General features: G+C 33.4%; 1 protein-coding gene across 1 annotated transcript; it reads left to right on the plus strand.

Moving 5' to 3' along the window:
- Window positions 1–2,962: 2,962 nt before the first annotated feature.
- Window positions 2,963–4,348, plus strand: LOC108913362. The gene is made up of 9 exons (XM_023456388.1): window positions 2,963–3,017; window positions 3,096–3,158; window positions 3,242–3,301; window positions 3,383–3,445; window positions 3,528–3,590; window positions 3,674–3,736; window positions 3,820–3,882; window positions 3,966–4,028; window positions 4,111–4,348. Exons 3-9 carry the CDS (start codon window positions 3,297–3,299, stop codon window positions 4,196–4,198), a joined length of 408 nt encoding a protein of 135 aa, XP_023312156.1. The 5' UTR covers window positions 2,963–3,017; window positions 3,096–3,158; window positions 3,242–3,296; the 3' UTR covers window positions 4,199–4,348.
- The last annotated feature ends 15,089 nt before the right edge of the window (window positions 4,349–19,437 follow it).

Consider the following 19,437-nt stretch of genomic DNA (forward strand, 5'->3'; position numbering starts at 1 on the left):
CAACCGAGGTTGTAACAACTGCAATAAGGTCTATCACCACTGTATTTTCCCCAGAAATAAGCAAATAAATCTTCATCTAGCGAATTTTGTGGTTCACACCATGCTCGAAAATCAACAACCTTTCTTAATTCTCGTCCTCGGCGAGAAAAACGACGAAAGAATCTCCGCGCAAAAAAGAGACCCACGCCGATAAAATACGTCAGACTATTAAACGAAATTCGATATATCGGGCGATTTATTTAGTCGGTACTTATATCGCCATAAATGTATACAAACAAAATTAATTTAATATTATTTTTTTTTCTTTAACAAGAAAACCGTAACAACATAAACTAATATTACACCGACAATCGAATATTTACGTATAAATATAAGTTGGGAAAGGTTAGTTTATGCTATTATTAGAGTATACATATAGGGGAGTTGTGCTTAAGATGACATAGTCAGATAAGATGACACACCAATCATATTGGTTTAAATATACGCGCTAATGGTGATCCTGTGACGTTTCGGAGAGTAACTGTAGATGTCGCTGGTATTGAAGTTCAGTATGGCGGAAACCGAGCGCAAGTTTGAATGTAGTCCATGTTTTCGTGATTTTGATTTGAAAAAAGTTTTGTTTGCTCTTTTGTTTGGTGGTGAAAGTATGCGTAAGGTAAGGATTTTCTGGTTAAACTAATTTGGAATGTATAATAGGATTATTATGTAATACAAAAATCGATAAATGCGTATTCTAACGTCAAAGTTTTTGTCATGACAATTAAAATGAAACTTGCATATCCATTGGGTAAGATGACATACAAGACGTGGGTGTAAGATGACATACTATGTCATCTTACCTTTATGAAATGAAAAATGTACAGATACTAAAGTTTTTTTTTGTTTTATTATAGGATGCCTGGTAATTACAAACGAACATCGACGCGAAAAAGTTGGTCACAAGAAGACATGGATAAGGCTATTGAAGCTGTAGAAGATCATAGAATGGGTTGGCTTTTAGCATCTAAACATTTCAACGTACCACAAGCAACCCTTCGTCGTTATTACTATAGTACTCCAGTAAATCTTGGTCGGTTTAAACCAACGTTCAACAAAGATATGGAAAAAGCACTCGTGGATCATATTCTCGAGTTCGAAAATCGACTTTTTGGATTTAACACGACCGAAATAAGAAAACTAGCATTTGAATTTGCGGAAAGATTGGGGCTCACAGATTTGATAAGAATGAGAAAATAGCGGGCTGGGATTGGCTGAAAGGATTTAGACAACGCAACCCTAATATTTCACTCAGATCTCCAGAGGCAACGTCTGCTGCAAGAGCTAGGCCATTCAATACGCCTCAAGTAACAAAGTTTTTTTCTCTTTTGGAAAAAGAAGTGACTGATAACAAGATCCAGCCACATAGTATTTACAATGTGGACGAGTCTGGACAGATGACACACTATGTCATTTTACCCAACAGTTATGTCGTCTTACACATGTCAACCAAAGTGCGCTTAATGTTAATTTTTTAATTTTATATAACGTTGATTGTTCTAAAACTAAAATAATTTTGTTAACTATGATTCATTTAAGAATATACGCAAGATCCTGTTCTCACATGACTTTATTTATTTCAAATATTTGTCTCAAGAGAAAAAGTCAACTTAAGCACAATTCCCCTACAGGGTATCCACCGAAAGGTGTTTTAAATGGATTTTATGTTGAGTTATTTGAAAAATTAATAGCAGCTATTTTTTTATCGTAAAGGTTGGCAAGACTAATGTTTCTTGGAAAACAATGATGACGTCATCACCATTTCTGGTCCAGGTGTTTGTTTAATTTAAACAAATGCATGATTTATTACCCTTTTCTTGGAATTTTGTCTGGTTTTTAAACAAGTGTCAACCCGCAGCTCGAGGACCATAGCGTGGTAACTTGTACAGTGTACACACATATATGTATGCATTTCAGCGCTATTAAATATATTTATTTTTTTAGATCACCCTGTATTTATTCAAAATAAAATAATTTGTGCATATAAAATATAGAAATTTTTTCATATTATTCATCTACAATATACGGACGGCAAAAACTATGAACCTCTAATCATAAGGTTGTATAGAGGGGACAAAATAAAGTACTCTGGAGGTCTGACTTATCCCAATTTATAAACTGTTGAGGTTGCAATCTCACACACTCAAGTTACGATGGAAAATTTTAAAGGCCTGACATATCCCAATTTATAAACTGCTGAGGTTGCAATCTCACACGCTCAAATTACTAGGGAAAATAATAGTGGTAATTAGTGATTAAAATAATAATGGTAATTCCCTAAAAAATGCTTACAACAATTTTTTCATATAAAAAGGGATGCAGCCAGTGCATGTGCATCAGTTGGTACAGAAAATGGAGTGGTAAGTAAATAAGATATAGCCATGAATTATCATAAGTTTTTAGTATCAAAATTGAAGAGGGATTTCTGATGTAAGTCATTTAAAATTTTATATAGATGTACCTTTCTAAAAATGAAAATTATGTTTCAGCTTAAATGATCCAACAATGTACCAGGAGTAAGTTAATTTTCATATAAAATTGTTATTGATCTACATTTTATTTTAAACTCCATAAATCAATTATTATTTTTTAGCTCCGAGAGCATGGAGTCGCCCCCAATATCGTAAGTAATCTAATTTTTTTATTTTAAACTATTAAATATTTTTATATTTTTTTAGGGTAAGCGACATCAGCGACGAGTCCCTCGGTTGGGGGACGCCTACGTCGACACCAATATCGTAAGTAATCTAAATTTTTATTTTAAACTATTTTTTTAGCGTAAGTGACAATACCTAAATATTTTTTATTTTTATGGAATAAGCGACATCAGCGACGAGTCCTTCGGCTGCGGGGGCCAGGATTATCCGCCAATATCATAAGTAATCTAGATTTTTATTTTAAACTATTAAATATTTTTTTAGAATAAGCGACATCAGCGACGAGTCTTTCGGATGCGGGGCCTAGGATTATCCGCCAATATCGTAAGTATTCTAAATTTTTATTTTAAACTATTATTTTTTAGCATAGCGATATTACCTAAATATTTTTTATTTTTTTAGAATAAGCGACATCACCGCAGATGATGCCTTCGGCTGCGGGGGCCAGGATTTTCAACCAATATCGTAAGTAATCTAGATTTTTATTTTAAACTATTAAATATTTTTTTAGCATAGCGACATTACCTAAATATTTGTTATTTTTTTAGAATAAGCGACATCAGCGACGAGTCTATCGGCTGCGGGGACCAGGATTATCCGCCAATGTCGTAAGTAATCTAGATTTTTATTTTAAACTTAAATATATTTTTAGCATAGCGACATTTCCTAAATATTTTTTATTTTTTTAGAATAAGCGACATCACCGCAGGTGATGCCTTCGGTCGCAGGGGCCAGGATTATCCGCTAATATCGTAAGTAATCTAGATTTTTATTTTAAACTATTAAATATTTTTTTAGCATAGCGACATTACCTAAATATTTTTATTTTTTTAGAATAAGCGACATCACCGCAGGTGATGCCTTCGGCTGCAGGGGCCAGGATTATCCGCCAATATTGTAAGTAATCTAGATTTTTATTTTAAACTATTAAATATATTTTTAGCATAGCGACATTACCTAAATATTTTTTATTTTTTTAGAATAAGCGACATCACCGCAGGTGATGCCTTCGGCTGCGGGGGCCAGGATTTTCAACCAATATCGTAAATAATCTAGATTTTTATTTTAAACTATTAAATATTTTTTTAGCATAGCGACATTACCTAAATATTTTTTATTTTTTTAGAATAAGCGACATCACTGCAGGTGATGCCTTCGGCTGCGGGGGCCAGGATTTTCAACCAATATCGTAAGTAATCTGGATTTTTATTTTAAACTATTAAATATTTTTTTAGCTTAGCGACATTACCTAAATATTTTTTATTTTTTTAGAATAAGCGACATCACCGCAGGTGATGCCTTCGGCTGTAGGGGCCAGGATTATCCGCCAATATCGTAAGTAATCTAGATTTTTATTTTAAACTATTAAATATTTTTTTAGCATAGCGACATTACCTAAATATTTTTATTTTTTTAGAATAAGCGACATCACCGCCGGTGATGCCTTCGGCTGCGTAGGCCAGCATCGCAGGCCTCCACCGGCCGCCCGCTTCCCCATCCCATAACCTCCATAAGAAAATACATGGAATTTTGTCACAGTATGAAGGTAGCCTATCTACTACCTACTTTTGGTATCAAAACATGAAGAGAACCTTCACCTAAGTCTGTCAATACGTCAAGGGTTCATTTTCTAAAAATTGTAATGGTTGTCAATTGTTTCGTAATAAAACTACCCGTTTTACACTAAGCACACTTCGGTTTTTTTCCCAAATAAAGGCGCAAGATCTTGAATAAACCTTTATTCGAAAAAGGCGGCGATAAGTGATTATACAGGGTGATTCAGTCATAATGTCATTAATTTTAAGAGCAGATAGAGAAAAATGAGTATAATACGATGGCGTGATTAAAAAAAATTAAATGCATATTTAAGCAGAAAAAAATATTTTCAAATCATTATTTAACCCCCTTTTCAAGCTGTTACTGACCGGCTGACGTCAGCCGGTTATTCACAATTTGCGCACGGCTACGATATGAACAACGCGCCCTCGATGCAACGTTGCCATATTTATATGTTTTCGCTCATGTAAAGACAATAAACAAACGGTTTGCTCACGTCAGTCAATAATAATTTAAAATGCTATAAATTATTTTTTATAATTATGCAATCAACACATTAAATTGTTATTGTTGCCCAGCAAGAACCTCGATGAGGTCTGAGCATGCCTTGTCAAAAATCAGTTTTTATTAACTCATAATGTTAATTTTTTAATTTGCTGTAAGCCTTCGGGCTTACAGCAAATGTTCAAATATATTACCGTTAGCGTCTATGCACAAGTGTACACGTTGGATAGATGAGCGGTGGATGTGATGGAATAAACCAGGGTTGTTACGTATTTCTTCAGCGGCATCTTCGATACGATTCCGCAACTGCTCTACATCTTCTACCTCGGTGTGATACACGACAGATTTCATATAACCCCGTATATAAAAGTCCATAGGATTATGGGCCCTCATCGCTTTATCCACCGATTGGGACATTGATCGTCTAAAAATCCACGGACATCGCGAGCAAAATGGACCTGAGCTCCGTCGTGCATATACCACATATCCCGTAGCATCTGAGGGGGAAGGTTTTCTACTAAAAATTGAAAGTAATGCGGTAGATGTACAGGTAGAAAATGCGGCCGAATTAAACGATTGCCGTATACTCCTGCCCATACATTGACACCGAATATCCTCTGAAAGCTAAACCGACGAGTAATGTGCGGGTTTTCATCTGACCAAATGTGACTATTATGGCTGCAAAGAAATTAGCTCTGTTTCACTTTAAATATTTAATTTAATTTCATTTCATAACCATTTCAATTTCATTACAGAAATAATGACATAAAAAACAACAGTCACTAGATAAATTATGAAGTGAGGCCGAAATGTATGTAGTATTTAAATATTGACTGTAAGTAATAGAAGATAAAAAAACAATCGGACGGAGACAAATAAACAACTCGGTACGTGTTTCCGACCTAGGCTAACCTGTATCTAGGTCAATAACCTTCTATCTAACCCACTTTTGATTTGCACGTGTACTATAGTCTAGGAGCCAGATAGGGTGCCGTGGCCAACCAGAGTGCCACGGCTGCAAACAACTTATTCGTAGTATTTTGAGCTCTTGAATCCAAAAAACTTGGTCACAAAGCCTGAAAGTGGTCAGTTTAATTGTTGTCAACAAATTAAATGTTTAAATGGCTGTAAAGTTTATTTTTACAGCTAGTAAACGGAACCCTATCTGGCTCCTAGACTAATACCAACTGTAGTAGGATCGTATTCCATGCAAAGTAGAGCAAAAAGTTGTCGGTCTTTTATCAAAGGAAAATTGAATATAATGAATAGGGATGATTGTTTTCGAATGTACGGTTATTACAATTTATCATTGATTTACTAGATATAGCGTAAAACTCTCAAATTTTCATGAAAATTTTCCCACTCCCCTATTTATGAGGGTGCTGAACATGAACCTGAAATCGGTATTGCGCGATCGAAACTAGTTTTCGAGATTTTTTTTTTCAAAATTTATAACTTGTATGTGTAAACCACACTAGAAAATACCTAATAATAATTTATTTTATTTATTTTTATTTATTTTTATTTATTTTTATTTATTTTTATTTATTTTTATTTATTTTTATTTATCCTATCTTAACCCAACTTAACCTAACCCAGCCTCATTAGGTTAGATTACGATAGGATGAATTTAAATGTATCGCACAAAACTAACTTCAGGTTCATGTTCTACACCCTTGAAAATAGGGGAGCAGGAAATTTTGAACAAGAAATTAGCGTTTTACGCTTTAGTAAATAACAACCAAAATATTTTATTTATTTTATAGCTCAGTTTGCATATTAACGTGTATTACTAACTCATAAATACACTGATTAGTGATGCAAGCCCCCACTGCTTTAATAAATTTTGGAGTTTTTCTGCCTCGTCCTCCATCACCTATCTGCTATCAAACAAAATAAGCAGTATGCCTATGGCACTTGCTACCGCTAAATAAATGCGACTTGCCTTATGTTAACAACAAGAATAAATAAATTAAAATAGTTTACTGGACACGACACTGGATGTATTTATTCTGTATTCGGTGCCCGGTGGACGACTGTGACTAGACCAAATATATCCGCTTTGACCATAACCTTGTCCGTGGCTAAGCTTACAGTGTATTCGCACCACGAATTTCTTAAATTAAACTGGATCGCCGTTTCTTAATAGCATTTCTGTCATTTTTCAGGTGGCAGACATACTGTGCTAAAACTCAATTGGTGAACTTTTATCCAATAACAATAGTGTGATTACCGCGGGAAATTATGAAATTATTTATGGCGTAAACAGTTAAATACATATTGCGCAATATTTTTCCTAATACTTTCCTGTTTCCTGTGAATACTTCTTCTACAAAAATAATTGTGACTAGCTATTGAAATCATATAGCAAATTTTTAAATGCCTATAACATGTATATTGTACACATATCATGTAGTTATGTAGGAATTTAGATGCTAAAAACTAGGTATAATGGATTTCTGGCACTGGTATTAGATTCAAAATTACAACCAAAACGTTATTACATAATATTTTGATCTACAAAAACATTTTTCAAACAGAATAGAATTAGGAAGTAAACAAAACATTTAAAAACTTACCTATAACTATGCAGTTTTGATAATTTTCCTTTTAGTTTCTGAACTGCCAGACGACATTCCTGACAAAGATAATTTTTTTATCTCGGGGAAGACAACTTGAATCTGCCTGAAGTTTCCTTTTAGAAGATTTTTCTCTAACTTCAGGAATGTTGAATGTATCACACCGATTTCTGAAATAATTTGATGCTTGATTATAGATTTTTTTTTTTAATAATTTAATACCTATATATTTTTTACTGTATAAATAAAAAATTCCAACTACTCATTTAAAATAAACAGTTAATATTATGACATAGATAAAATCTTTATCTACGTCAGAACTACTGGAATCTATCAGAGACGAGTCTGATAATGTTTTTTCCAAAGGAAAAGATGTAGATGGACCCAACTCAATCTGATATTGCAAATGTGAAGTAGATGCGAGTGATGGATTAATCGAATGAACTGGTACAATCACATTAGTTCGTGAAGCTTCTTCAGAACTAATTGTAGCTTGCATTACTGGTACTGGTAGATTCAGCGATTGCAGTACCGGTATTGCACCGGCTTTAATTTTCTTCAATGCACCAACATATTGAAAGTCATCTGGCAAAAAATGTTCCGAACAAATTCGCTGTTGATTTACTGATTGATGTGTTTACATCCCGTCTTATAGCAATCAACCAACTATGTGTTTGACTTTTGGGAAAACTGTAACAACAATTAAATGTAGAAATATATAATCAGGTACCTATTTAAAATTAATCATAAATTATCGTGGACTTACGAATGAAAGCTAACACCTTGTTTCTTTCGCTTATCAAAATTGTGCCACCCTTTTACAAAACAGGAAGGCATTTTACAATTGTTTTTTAAATAATAAATATAATAAGTACTTAAAACACTCGACACAAATACCTACTAAATAACTACTTTAACACCCACTAACACTAAAATAATAATAATACCACAAATAAATACATATAAACGAAAACGCCATAAACTTTTAAAGTTAAACTTCAAACATTTTTATGTGCAGTATTCAGTGTTGCACATTTATATTTACTTATTTTCACAGGTACACCAATCATCATAATTATAATCCCTAAACTTTAGCACAGTATGGCTACCACGTAGTTGCAGTTATTTGTATTTCCCCCACCCTATACTATTAGCGATCCAGTTTAATTTAAGAAATTCGTGATTTGCACTAATGCACTAGATCTTCTAGCTTAGCTTCCCGCGCTCGCTGTTGGTAATTTTTTTAGCTTATACGCGGGAAAACAGCACACACGGTGGCACGAGATAATAATAAATTTTGTTCAAATTAAACTAAATAATATTATAGTTAAATTAGTTCGTTTCCCATTAGCTTATTAAATAAATGTACTGAAAACTGATGATGCATGTTAACATTAAAATTAAAATATTATTTGTTTCAGCGCGTTTCTAATAATAACATATTATTTAATATTTACCATTTATAAAGCTTAATATTAAATGATCTTAAAATGTGTAAGATTTACTTTTTGTTTAATTGAAACTTATACTAATTTAAATGTAAAATTTTAATACGTTAGGTATTATTCTACATAGATCATAAATAATTAGATAATTTAAATGAATCACGCCTGAACTTACAGGTTAGATATTGATTTTCTCGGTATATTTTGCACAAATATAATCTGCGGGTAGATTTATTTTGCCGTTGCGTATTTGACGCTCTATTGAAGCGTGGATTGAGTCTATCTCCATTTGGGTATGACCCCTTAGAAGATATATTTGGGTATTAATAATTTTACGATGCATTGCTAAATTCACCAAATTCTGTTTTGACGTGTGCAACCATCACTGAAGATAATAATTTCATGCAGGTTGTTTGATAAAATTTCGCTATCGAGGAAATGCTTGAAAAGGGAGACCTCTCTGTTCCTATTATTCATTAAGCACAAATAAATACTAAAAAACTTATAACTTGTTTAGAAAAACCGGCAAATTATTAATAAAAATTGGCGTATCTCGTAAGATAAACATATAAATCTAAGTATTAAAAAAAATTGTTATGAATTTACTTTTTAAATAAATGCTAAACCCATAATTTGCACACATCAAATTTACGAAAACAGATTTAAATATTAACACAAAAACATTTCAAGCAAATATAAGTATCTACTTACCTATACAGGGTGATTCACAACTTATCCAAAAAAATTTGGGAATAGATGCGGTATGAGAAATGGAAGTTATTGGGTCGTTGTCTACAGGAAGCTGCGGCTAGTTGACCAACCCCTAGCAGTTCTGATTCGATGAATTTCGACAGCACTAACCGTAGATAACTTGAAATTATAACAATTTTTGAAGATAACACCTTTATTTGTCTTAATTACAGCGTTGGGCGAAGTTGAACCTATAATCGTCCTTCTGAGCGGCTGGTTGGGTATTTATACTATTTATTATCAGCTAGCAACTCAGCAGGCGATTTTCCATTGTCAGCAGAATAATAATAGAAACTTATAAGTAAAGAATTGTTATAAAACAATATATGAATAATGTGAAAATATATATACAGGGTGTTCGGATAACATGGAGTCAATATTGTAAAAAAATTTTGTAAAATCCTTATAGTTTCTGAGTAAAAAAATTATTGAAGTTATAGCACATTAAACCACTACATAGCTGGACAACTGTAGTTTTTAGCGTCATTCGCAATACGCGTGGATAGCCATGTGACTCCTAATACTGAAATCCGCGTTGCGGTAGTTTTTACCTGTTATCTGTGATATTTACATCAGTTTTTTAGTAGATAGTGTCAAAAATGGCTTGCGTGTATAGCAACTCAGAGTTGATGGATATCGTTTTAATTTATGGTGAAGCAAGGCAACATTTGTGTTAGTTCGTAGAAAGTGAGTAAGACGGACCCAAATGTGTTTACACGTGAGTGGATAAAATTTTGAACAATTGCTGTTGCAGCATCGGGTATGTCAAATGATTTTATTATTTAAAAATACAAATTAATTTTATTAATAATTAATAAAGGCAAAAGCATTTGAATTTGCCGATATAAAATAGGTGCGATAAAATTCTATTTACATATTTCTTTCCTTGCGAAAGTTTTTGTCCGTTTTTATCACGCCGCCATACCGGTCGCATTGTGCGATGTCAGGTTTTACAGTGGACCAGTTTCCAGTGCCGTTCCGAAGTGTATTTTTAAATCAATTTCGAACTGACCTTTTTGATTTTTTCTTTACAAAATTGTGTTTGTAAGGGTACCCTGTACATCCAGAATTTTTTTTTGGATAAGTTCTGAATCACCCTGTATAATAGAAATAGTTTTATCAAATACAACACACACCTCTGGATAACATATAAACACTGGGAGTTATGCGATTTTCTATTTTTCTAGGTGGGAATATATTTATGCGATTTGCACTTGTCGAGGTTTAACGCGCGTAAATTAGTTTGCCGAGTTACATACTTTTCTAAGACACGGGTTTGATATCAGCTACAAGATGGCATTAAAATACCATTTTTCACAAAAAGTGGAGTGACGTGCTTTTCTTACTAAGGCGACGATATGCAACATCATCATAGTATGTCATGAAAAATCATCAAAATTAATGCTCTATTACAAATACGATTTTTAATAAAAAATACACACCTGTACTCCCTCAGACGTCGCGGGATCGAATCCTACGGAGACCAGATTTTTTAAAGTTTTCTTTCTTCTACTGAAATTTTTTGCTGTAAAATACAACCAATATGCCACTTGCAGCTATAAGTATAGAAGGTGTTTCATAAAATTTTATTGTATTATTACATTTATTGAAAGTTTTTGCTGAAAAAATTTTTTCTAAAATAAAATTTATTATAAAAAATATTAACAACAATTGTTGCAGTAAAAATTGCGCAATCCTGCCGGAAGTTTCGTGTGCTCATTCCTTACAAATGTAACATTTTAGCCAGTCTATGTTGCTAGATTGATAGTTAGCCTAACAGACTACATATTCACTTTCATCAGAGGCATTAGTCGTCATCACTAGAATCATGCAGTGAAGCCATTCGTTGTTTTTGTTACAGTAGATATAGTCTGTTGTGTTCGTTTTTTTTGAAGTAGATGATTTCTTTGCTTATAAGAGTTTATCTTTTTCAGGTGTGTCTTACCCTTTCGAGGACCTTTTTGCATTATCTTTTTAGGACATGCTTTCGGGTATGGCCTAATTTGTTCGGAGACACGATTTCCGAGGAATGCGATGTAGATGGCATGGTATCCGTACAAGACGATGGTGACGCGGGTGGCTATAGTGAATTTGCACCTGATTGAACTAAAGTCGGATCTGGACTGTCTGACACATAAGAAGATAAAAAATCATCATCCGTAAAAATATTTCTATTAAATTGATGAATAGTGGTTGTCAAAAAAGCTGTGATAATATTATCTACAGTGGCTCTATAAGGCTCTATACAAGACAGTGTTGACAATAGAGACTAAACCCCGCCGATCCGCCATGTTGCATTCAATGTCAAATTAAAAGTAACTTTTATAAAAAAACAAATTAAGTACAAAAGTATTTTTCTTATAAATTTTACGCGCGGGTTTTAAGCAAATAACTCACTTGGAAAGTGATTTTAAATAATGAATGAATATAGAATCTACTTGTGCAATAGGGGAGGATAAATGATATATAATAATAGCAACTATTGGTTTTTATTTTCTAGGCAAGTAAAATTAAGCGTACCTACATTACACAATCAAATTTATTGGGTTTACATTACAAATACTTAATACTAGGGATAGTATTTGTTACAATAAATGTCCAGCAACACTCTTACTTGCAAGCTATTTTAATGCTTTTTGGCATTTTCTAGAAGCTATGTTTAATCGGAACATAATAAATCTTTTAACACTTTTATTTTTGATCTGGTGACAATTTGGTAGATCTAAATTTCAACCAGACATTTCTTTTAAGAAAAACTATTTTAAATTTATGTTTTGTGAAGATACAATCGCAAAAAATTTGTAAAAATACTTTCCATCTGCAAGAAGAAACAAAATACCGCTTCATTTTAAAGAAGAGTGAATGTTCTCTAAATCTTTGAGCAATATAGCCGCACACATTATAAGGAGAATTTAATGCACTAAAACTAAAATTAAATTTTGGTTCTTCTATGTTAGCAGGAACCTTAACTTCCTCCTGACACATGACACATCACAGATGAATTTGACATTTGATGCAACATAGCAGCTAAAATCACGTGGACCAATTAAAATTGATACACTCTATTGTCGCCACTGTCTTGCATAGTACACTGTAATATTATCCATTGAAAAAGCAGGAACAAATGCTTTGCAAATAATGCGACGTCATATATGGTTCCGGGATTTGACAGCATCCAAGCGTTCATTGCAGCTCTGTAGCGTGTTTTGAAACGTCCGAATATACATACATCGGTTGACTGCAGACGATGGCTACAGTGTGGAGGAAAAGTAAGGATAACAATGTTGTTATGCCTTACTAGCATCACTACCTCCAGTGTAATGTGAATTTTATGGTTGTCCCACCGCAACCTCCACCAAGGTCTGTGTAGACGTCGAGCAGACTAGCTTCTCGTCTCGCAGTTCATTTTAACAATACCCATGTGTGTTGAATGTAAATCGATTAGCACATGTTCTTGTAATTTAATTGGAATTATTATTCGGTGATTCCAAAATAAGCAATTTTGTTGTACATAAAGTTCGAGTCTTTTGACAAAATAAGGTTTTAATATGGCACTGTCTATTTTACTAGGCCATCCATTATTTACATAATTTACTACCTTTTGTAAAATTTGATCTTCTTTCGTAAATTTTTGAATTTCAGAAAAATTAACATTAATATCTTTACTTGTAGCTGAAAAAAAATAACAATAATCTATGTCGTCTTGTACATGTTCTATTAATTCCTCTTCATTTTTAGGTGGTAAGCGTGATAACCAATCTGCATTATTATTTTCTGATTTTACGTATTCAATATCGTAACTATAATTTGACAAAATAACCACCCATCGCCTGAGTCTGTTAGCCGAAAATTGGGGTATGCCTTTATTAGCCCCAAAAATCGTTAATAATGGTTTATGATCAGTTAATAATTTAAAATGTTTATTATAAATATATTGGTTAAATTTAGTAATTCCATAGATTATGGCTAACACTTCTTTTTCGATTTGGGAATAATTTAATTCTGATTTGGATAAGGTACGCGATGCGTATGCAATTGGTTTTTCAATGCCCGATGGAAATATATGACTCAAAACTGCACCGATACCAACCGAAGATGGGTCTACTGTTAAACGTAATTCTAAATTTGGGTCAAAATGAACTAATATATCAAATGATTGGAACAATTCCTTTATTTTATTAAAAGCATCTTGACATTCAGGTGTCCAATCCCATTTGACCTCTTTTTTAAGTAAATTGTAAAGGGGATGTAAAATAGTGGACATATTTTTAATAAATTTGCCATAATAATTGATTGTACCCAACAATGATTTTAATTGAGTAATGTTATAGGGTTCAGCAATTTCATTAATTACCTTTGATTTTTCAGGAGAAGGATGTAAACCTTCCTTATTAATAATATATCCTACATATTCAATGCTTTTTTAAAAAAATGACATTTGTCAATATTCACTTTTAGTCCTGAATTCTTTAAAATATTTAATACATTTTGCAAATTAACTAAATGCTCTTCTTTGGATTTGCCTATGACTAATATGTCATCCAGAAACACAGCTACACTTGAAATTCCAGCAAACAATGAGTCCATTATTTTCTGGAACTTCGCTGGTGCTGACGCGACCCCAAAAGTCAAACGGTTATACCTGAACAAGCCTTTGTGAGTAGATATGGTCAGGAGTTCCTTTGATTGGTCATCAATTCCTATTTGTTGATCGGCCTGCGATAGGTCTATTTTTGAAAATTCAACTCCGCCTTGCAGCTGACTAAAAAGCTCCTCAATTCTAGGCAATGGATGTTGATCTACTTCTATCAAAGGATTTATAGTGACTTTGAAATCTCCACATAACCTCATCTCTCCATTTTTTTTACGACTGGAACCACAGGGGTAGCCCATTGACTGTAATCCACTGGTGATAGTATACCTAGGGAAAGCAAACGGTCAATTTCATTCTCCACCTTAGTTTTCAGAGCAAATGGGACAGGTCTGGCTTTAACAAATTTGGGTACCACCTCTGGGTTTTTCAATTTAATTGCAACTAACCCTTTATTAAAAAAACCTAAGGCAGGAGAGAAAACATCATCAAACTTTTTAACTATAGAATTTAATTTATCAGTTTCATTAATAAAATTGACATTCGAAAATCCAATACTAAATAAATTTAAAAAAATCTCTTCCAACAATGGGAGGTCCTCCATTTTTCATTACATATATTAAAATATTTTTAATTATTTTATTGTATTCTACTTTTACTTCAAAAACTCCCACAGGTTCAATAGCGTGTCCATTATAAAAATACAATTTTTTGTTTGAGCAGTGTAGTTCGAAATTATTAAATTTTTTGTGATACAAACCTTCAGAGATTGATGTTACGCTACTACCTGAATCGATTTGAAAGTCTACTTGTACACCTCCTATCTTTACCTTAATCAAAAATGGACTAGCATTAATTACTTGTTCTATACAAAATAAATTTAATTCGGAGCTATCATTATTTTCAGTTTCTGTTGTAGAATCAGAAATAAAATTATTTCTATTTGTATGAGGATTTCTATGAAATACCTTTTTATTTCTACATACTGAGGCTAAATGTCCTCTTTTTTTGCAAATACAACATATAGAATTTTTATAAAAACACTTATCTTTTTTATGATTCCTTTTTCCGCAAATTGGGCACGGCTCATGGGTTCCTTCTTGCGTCTCTGGGTTCTTTCTTCGGTTACTTTTCATTTCCGGTTTCCTGTTGGTACCTCCTCTTCGCATAAAATTGACAGCTTCCTGTTTGATGGACATACTATGTGCTTCCTGCGCCGCCATTTTGTTTACCGCCACATTGACTGCTTCCTCAAATGTTATGGATACCTTCTCCTCCATTAATCTGTCCAAGACTTCTCCCGATTTCCAACCAAAAATAAATTTGTCTCGCAAACACATCTGCAGCTCGGTTCCAAAAAGACAGGGCACCGCCAGTCCGCGAACACATGCTGCCCACTGCTTCACTGACTCGTCTGGTTGCTTGTAAGCATTATAAAATTTGTAGCGTGCTGCAAACACTGTCTCCTGCGGAGCAAAATGCGTATCGAATTTTGAAATGAGATCCTTGTAGTCCGTGTCTTCTGGTTTTGATGGACTCACTAGGTCATACATTAATTTGTATGCTTCTTCATCAAGTGAATTTAACAAAATTGCACGTTTTTTTGTCACATGCTCTGCTTTATCAAGACCATTTGCTAAAAAATAATTTTCGAGCCTTGCCTTGTATATAGACCAGTCCGATTGTTCTAAGGAAAATTCCCTTAAGCGCCCGATCACTCGCCATTTCACGTGGTCACCAAAGGAATGTCTGCCAAAACTCACAACTGATAAGGCACTGCCTATTGCCGAACTACAATTTTCACTAAAACGTTTATAAATAAAGCCTCGTCGCCAATTATGTTGTATTTGGTACTTATGCTCATATAATAAAAGATATTATTGATTTTAATAGACCCTTTATTAGGCACCGTACAAATACATATATTAAAATGAACTGCGAGACGAGAAGCTAGTCCGCTCGACGTCTACACAGACCTTGGTGGGGGTTGCGCTTACGCATATAAATTATAATACACCACACATTAAAAGTAAACATGGCTTATTTTCTGTGGGGCTAACAAATTTTATAAAATGTTTCATAACTTGCAAGAATGCATCCTCAGTCATCCAGTCACTGGGATTAGCCAAACCAAGAGCCCCTTTTGGCCCTTCTTTCATCATCATATCTTTATAATGCATCCTCGGAAATATGAAGACTGAAAGAATAGTACCTCCTGGAGCATTAATATCCCATCATTATTACCAAGTTTCCCCTCTCGACAGACGTAACTTGTCCCACCTACTTGGAACCCCGAACTGCTAGTACTTTTGGAGGATTCGTTACAGTTGGACGGACAACCTGTTTCATCCAGTTCCATATCATATGAGGTTCAAACTCGTGTTTATCTAGAACACATTCCAAATTGTCGTAAAACTCATTGACATTGACACGGTTAAATGACATTGCTCTAGAAAGCGAAGTATTCTCAGGCTGTCTCAAGGACAAGGTAGTATTTCTCTATAGGAAACCGCGTAACTAGTTTTTTGTAGCAATTTCTTTTTGGTTCCATACCATTGGAGATATATTACTGGCTTTGGCAAACTGCCACGCCAGTTCTCGGACCTGTATTGTAGTTAATCTTGGAACACGTCTCTTGTTCACGGGAAAATATTCTTTTGTTGCCTATATTGAGTTGGTGTACAGTGTTGCCATTTCGTAACCTTACAATTTTTCATTGCATGCGATTTTGAACTTATGAGAAATGTCCGTTTCAAACCCCATCAGTTCCATTGCGGATCTCCCCTACGTATTTGCGTAAAAAAGTTCTCTATCGAATGTTGTTTATGTAGGTATAATATAATAATGTAATAACAATGTTAAACAAAACATTTACCTTTTAAAATTAAAGTTTGGTATAGATACCTCATTTGCATCCACCAAGATCAAAGTCTTCTTGTCTCGTTTTTGAGACCACACTGTAAATATTATTTTATCCATCCTGGAAGAGTAAATACACAAAAATTGATTTTTCTTATATTATATTTGTAACTTCAAATTTCAAAATATTTTGAAATATTTGTCAAAAAATAAACCGACATCATAATACTTAATTTAAATATAGAAGGTTTGCATCCTATCCTATACATATATTTTATAATAAATAAATAATATAATAATTAATATAATAATAATCTTTTCTAAGGGGCAGATTTAAAATAAAACAGAATCTCTCCATTTGTATCCGTATACATTAGTGTTTCCAAATATATTAGGCTTTTAAATGGAACACAAATATTAATAGTATCTTTTTGCTTATGCAACTTTATGGTATAATCCTGTAACACAGTTGTTAAACACATTTATAGTACTTCCTAAGAGGACAATTTTAACATATTTTCTGAAAGTAAAATGTATTTAATTTGACATAAATTGTAAACACCATATGAATCTTTACCAAAGCATATAAACATATTTCTTGTGATGCCCCTGAAGCAAATATCCTCAGCTATAAATTTAAAATCTAATACATTATATTTATCAATGAGATCTAGCCAGTAATCGGGAAAATTTGTGACATCAAATAATTCTAGATTATTAGATGTTGGAGTATAAATTTTGATTTGTTGCGTGATAGTAATATATTTTTAAAATTAGGCGAACGTCGAACTATATACTACTATATATTTATACTTGTTCTCAAACCGTAAAGTCCAATAATGAATATGGATAGTGCAAAATAAAATGATGCTTAGGACGTAATCTACAATCAGGAAAATTTTCTTTTTTGAATATACTGATGCAGAAGTCCTTTAAAACAGCAATTTGATCTATGGATATCTCAAAGGCCATAATTATGTTCACAATTTTTCGAAGAATTAAAATTATATTCCATATTTCACAACTTTCTAATAAATGACTTTTTTCATATACAAGAAAGAAAAATGCAATAAGTATATACAATACTTCGGAAATAGTACCAATTATTTTGTCCGCTTTTTTTTTATAATTGCCAATGTTTGCCTACTTTCGTGTCGAAATATTATAATTTTAAGATTATGTACATATATGTAATATATTGTGTTTAACAAAATATGTAATACATAACATTAGATCATAAGGCACTATCCCTTCAAGAAAATCATGACCTATATAAGGTGGTAATCCTGGTAAACACGCATGAAAGTGCTGTAGATCATTTAAAGGTGAATTGAATTTGACACCTTTATACCGGGTATTCATCGTCATGGTCATCGTTAAATCATGTTCATAGAAATATTTTGTTCTAAAGTTAATGTCAGTTTTCTCGCGACCACCGAAATTTTTAGTATAACAAAATTGACAAAAGTAGAAATCGATGTTAAATGTTTCTAAGAAGCCACCAATTTGACAACTGCAATAATGCTTCCTCTTATATTTAAATTATTGACAGTTATACCAGTTGCCTCTAGGATTTGTATGCCGTGTATTAATGGCTTTAAGATTGCTTGAAAGCCAAAATGTTTTATTTGTTTTTCATAACAAAGTGCAATTAAATAAATATGTTCCAGTTTTGTTCGATTCCGAGTGACATATACCGACTAGTTTATATTTATTTTTTGCTGTACCAAGAGGATTATAAATCTCAAAGGCGTCCTGGAACAAGATAATTTTTAAACTATATTTTTCATTAAGGAAAAATCAGTTTTCTTTGCCCCAAGGGTGATTGCATGCTTTCTGCAATCAGCCTTGGGGGCTTCACGTAGGGACATACAACACAAGGACGACACAAACTTTCATCAGCAGAAAATTTGACTAGAACGGTGATGTTGTCCTTTTCATTCCCCTTGTTCATTGCCTTGGGGGCTTCACGTAGGGATATACAACACAAGGACGACACAAACTTCCATCAGCAGAAAATTTGACTAGAACGGTGATGTTGTCCTTTCCATTCCCCTTGTTCATTGCCTTGGGGGCTTCACGTAGGGATATACAACACAAGGACGACACAAACTTCCATCAGCAGAAAATTTGACTAGAACGGTGATGTTGTCCTTTTCATTCCCCTTGTTCACCTCAAATAAGTTTTTGTATCCTCTGGGACCCAGTACTTCCCTGTTTTGAGACAAGCTAAAGCCACTTTCATCGGCATTAAAAATTCGTGATGGGCATGTTAAAATATTACTCGCACCTATACCTTCAAGATCCCTAAAGGATTTACTGTACGCCTGTTAACTTTGCCCGTGATATGGACCTGGGCGTTCGAACGGAAACTTCTGGATGCCTTCGCATAAAGGACGAATACCATTTTAGACTTGGTATTCCGTCTTTAAACGGGGTTTTAATTTTTCGATCCACCA

This window comes from Anoplophora glabripennis, unplaced genomic scaffold (genome assembly GCF_000390285.2).
Source record: "Anoplophora glabripennis isolate ALB-LARVAE unplaced genomic scaffold, Agla_2.0 scaffold1079, whole genome shotgun sequence".
Classification (NCBI taxonomy): domain Eukaryota; kingdom Metazoa; phylum Arthropoda; class Insecta; order Coleoptera; family Cerambycidae; genus Anoplophora; species Anoplophora glabripennis.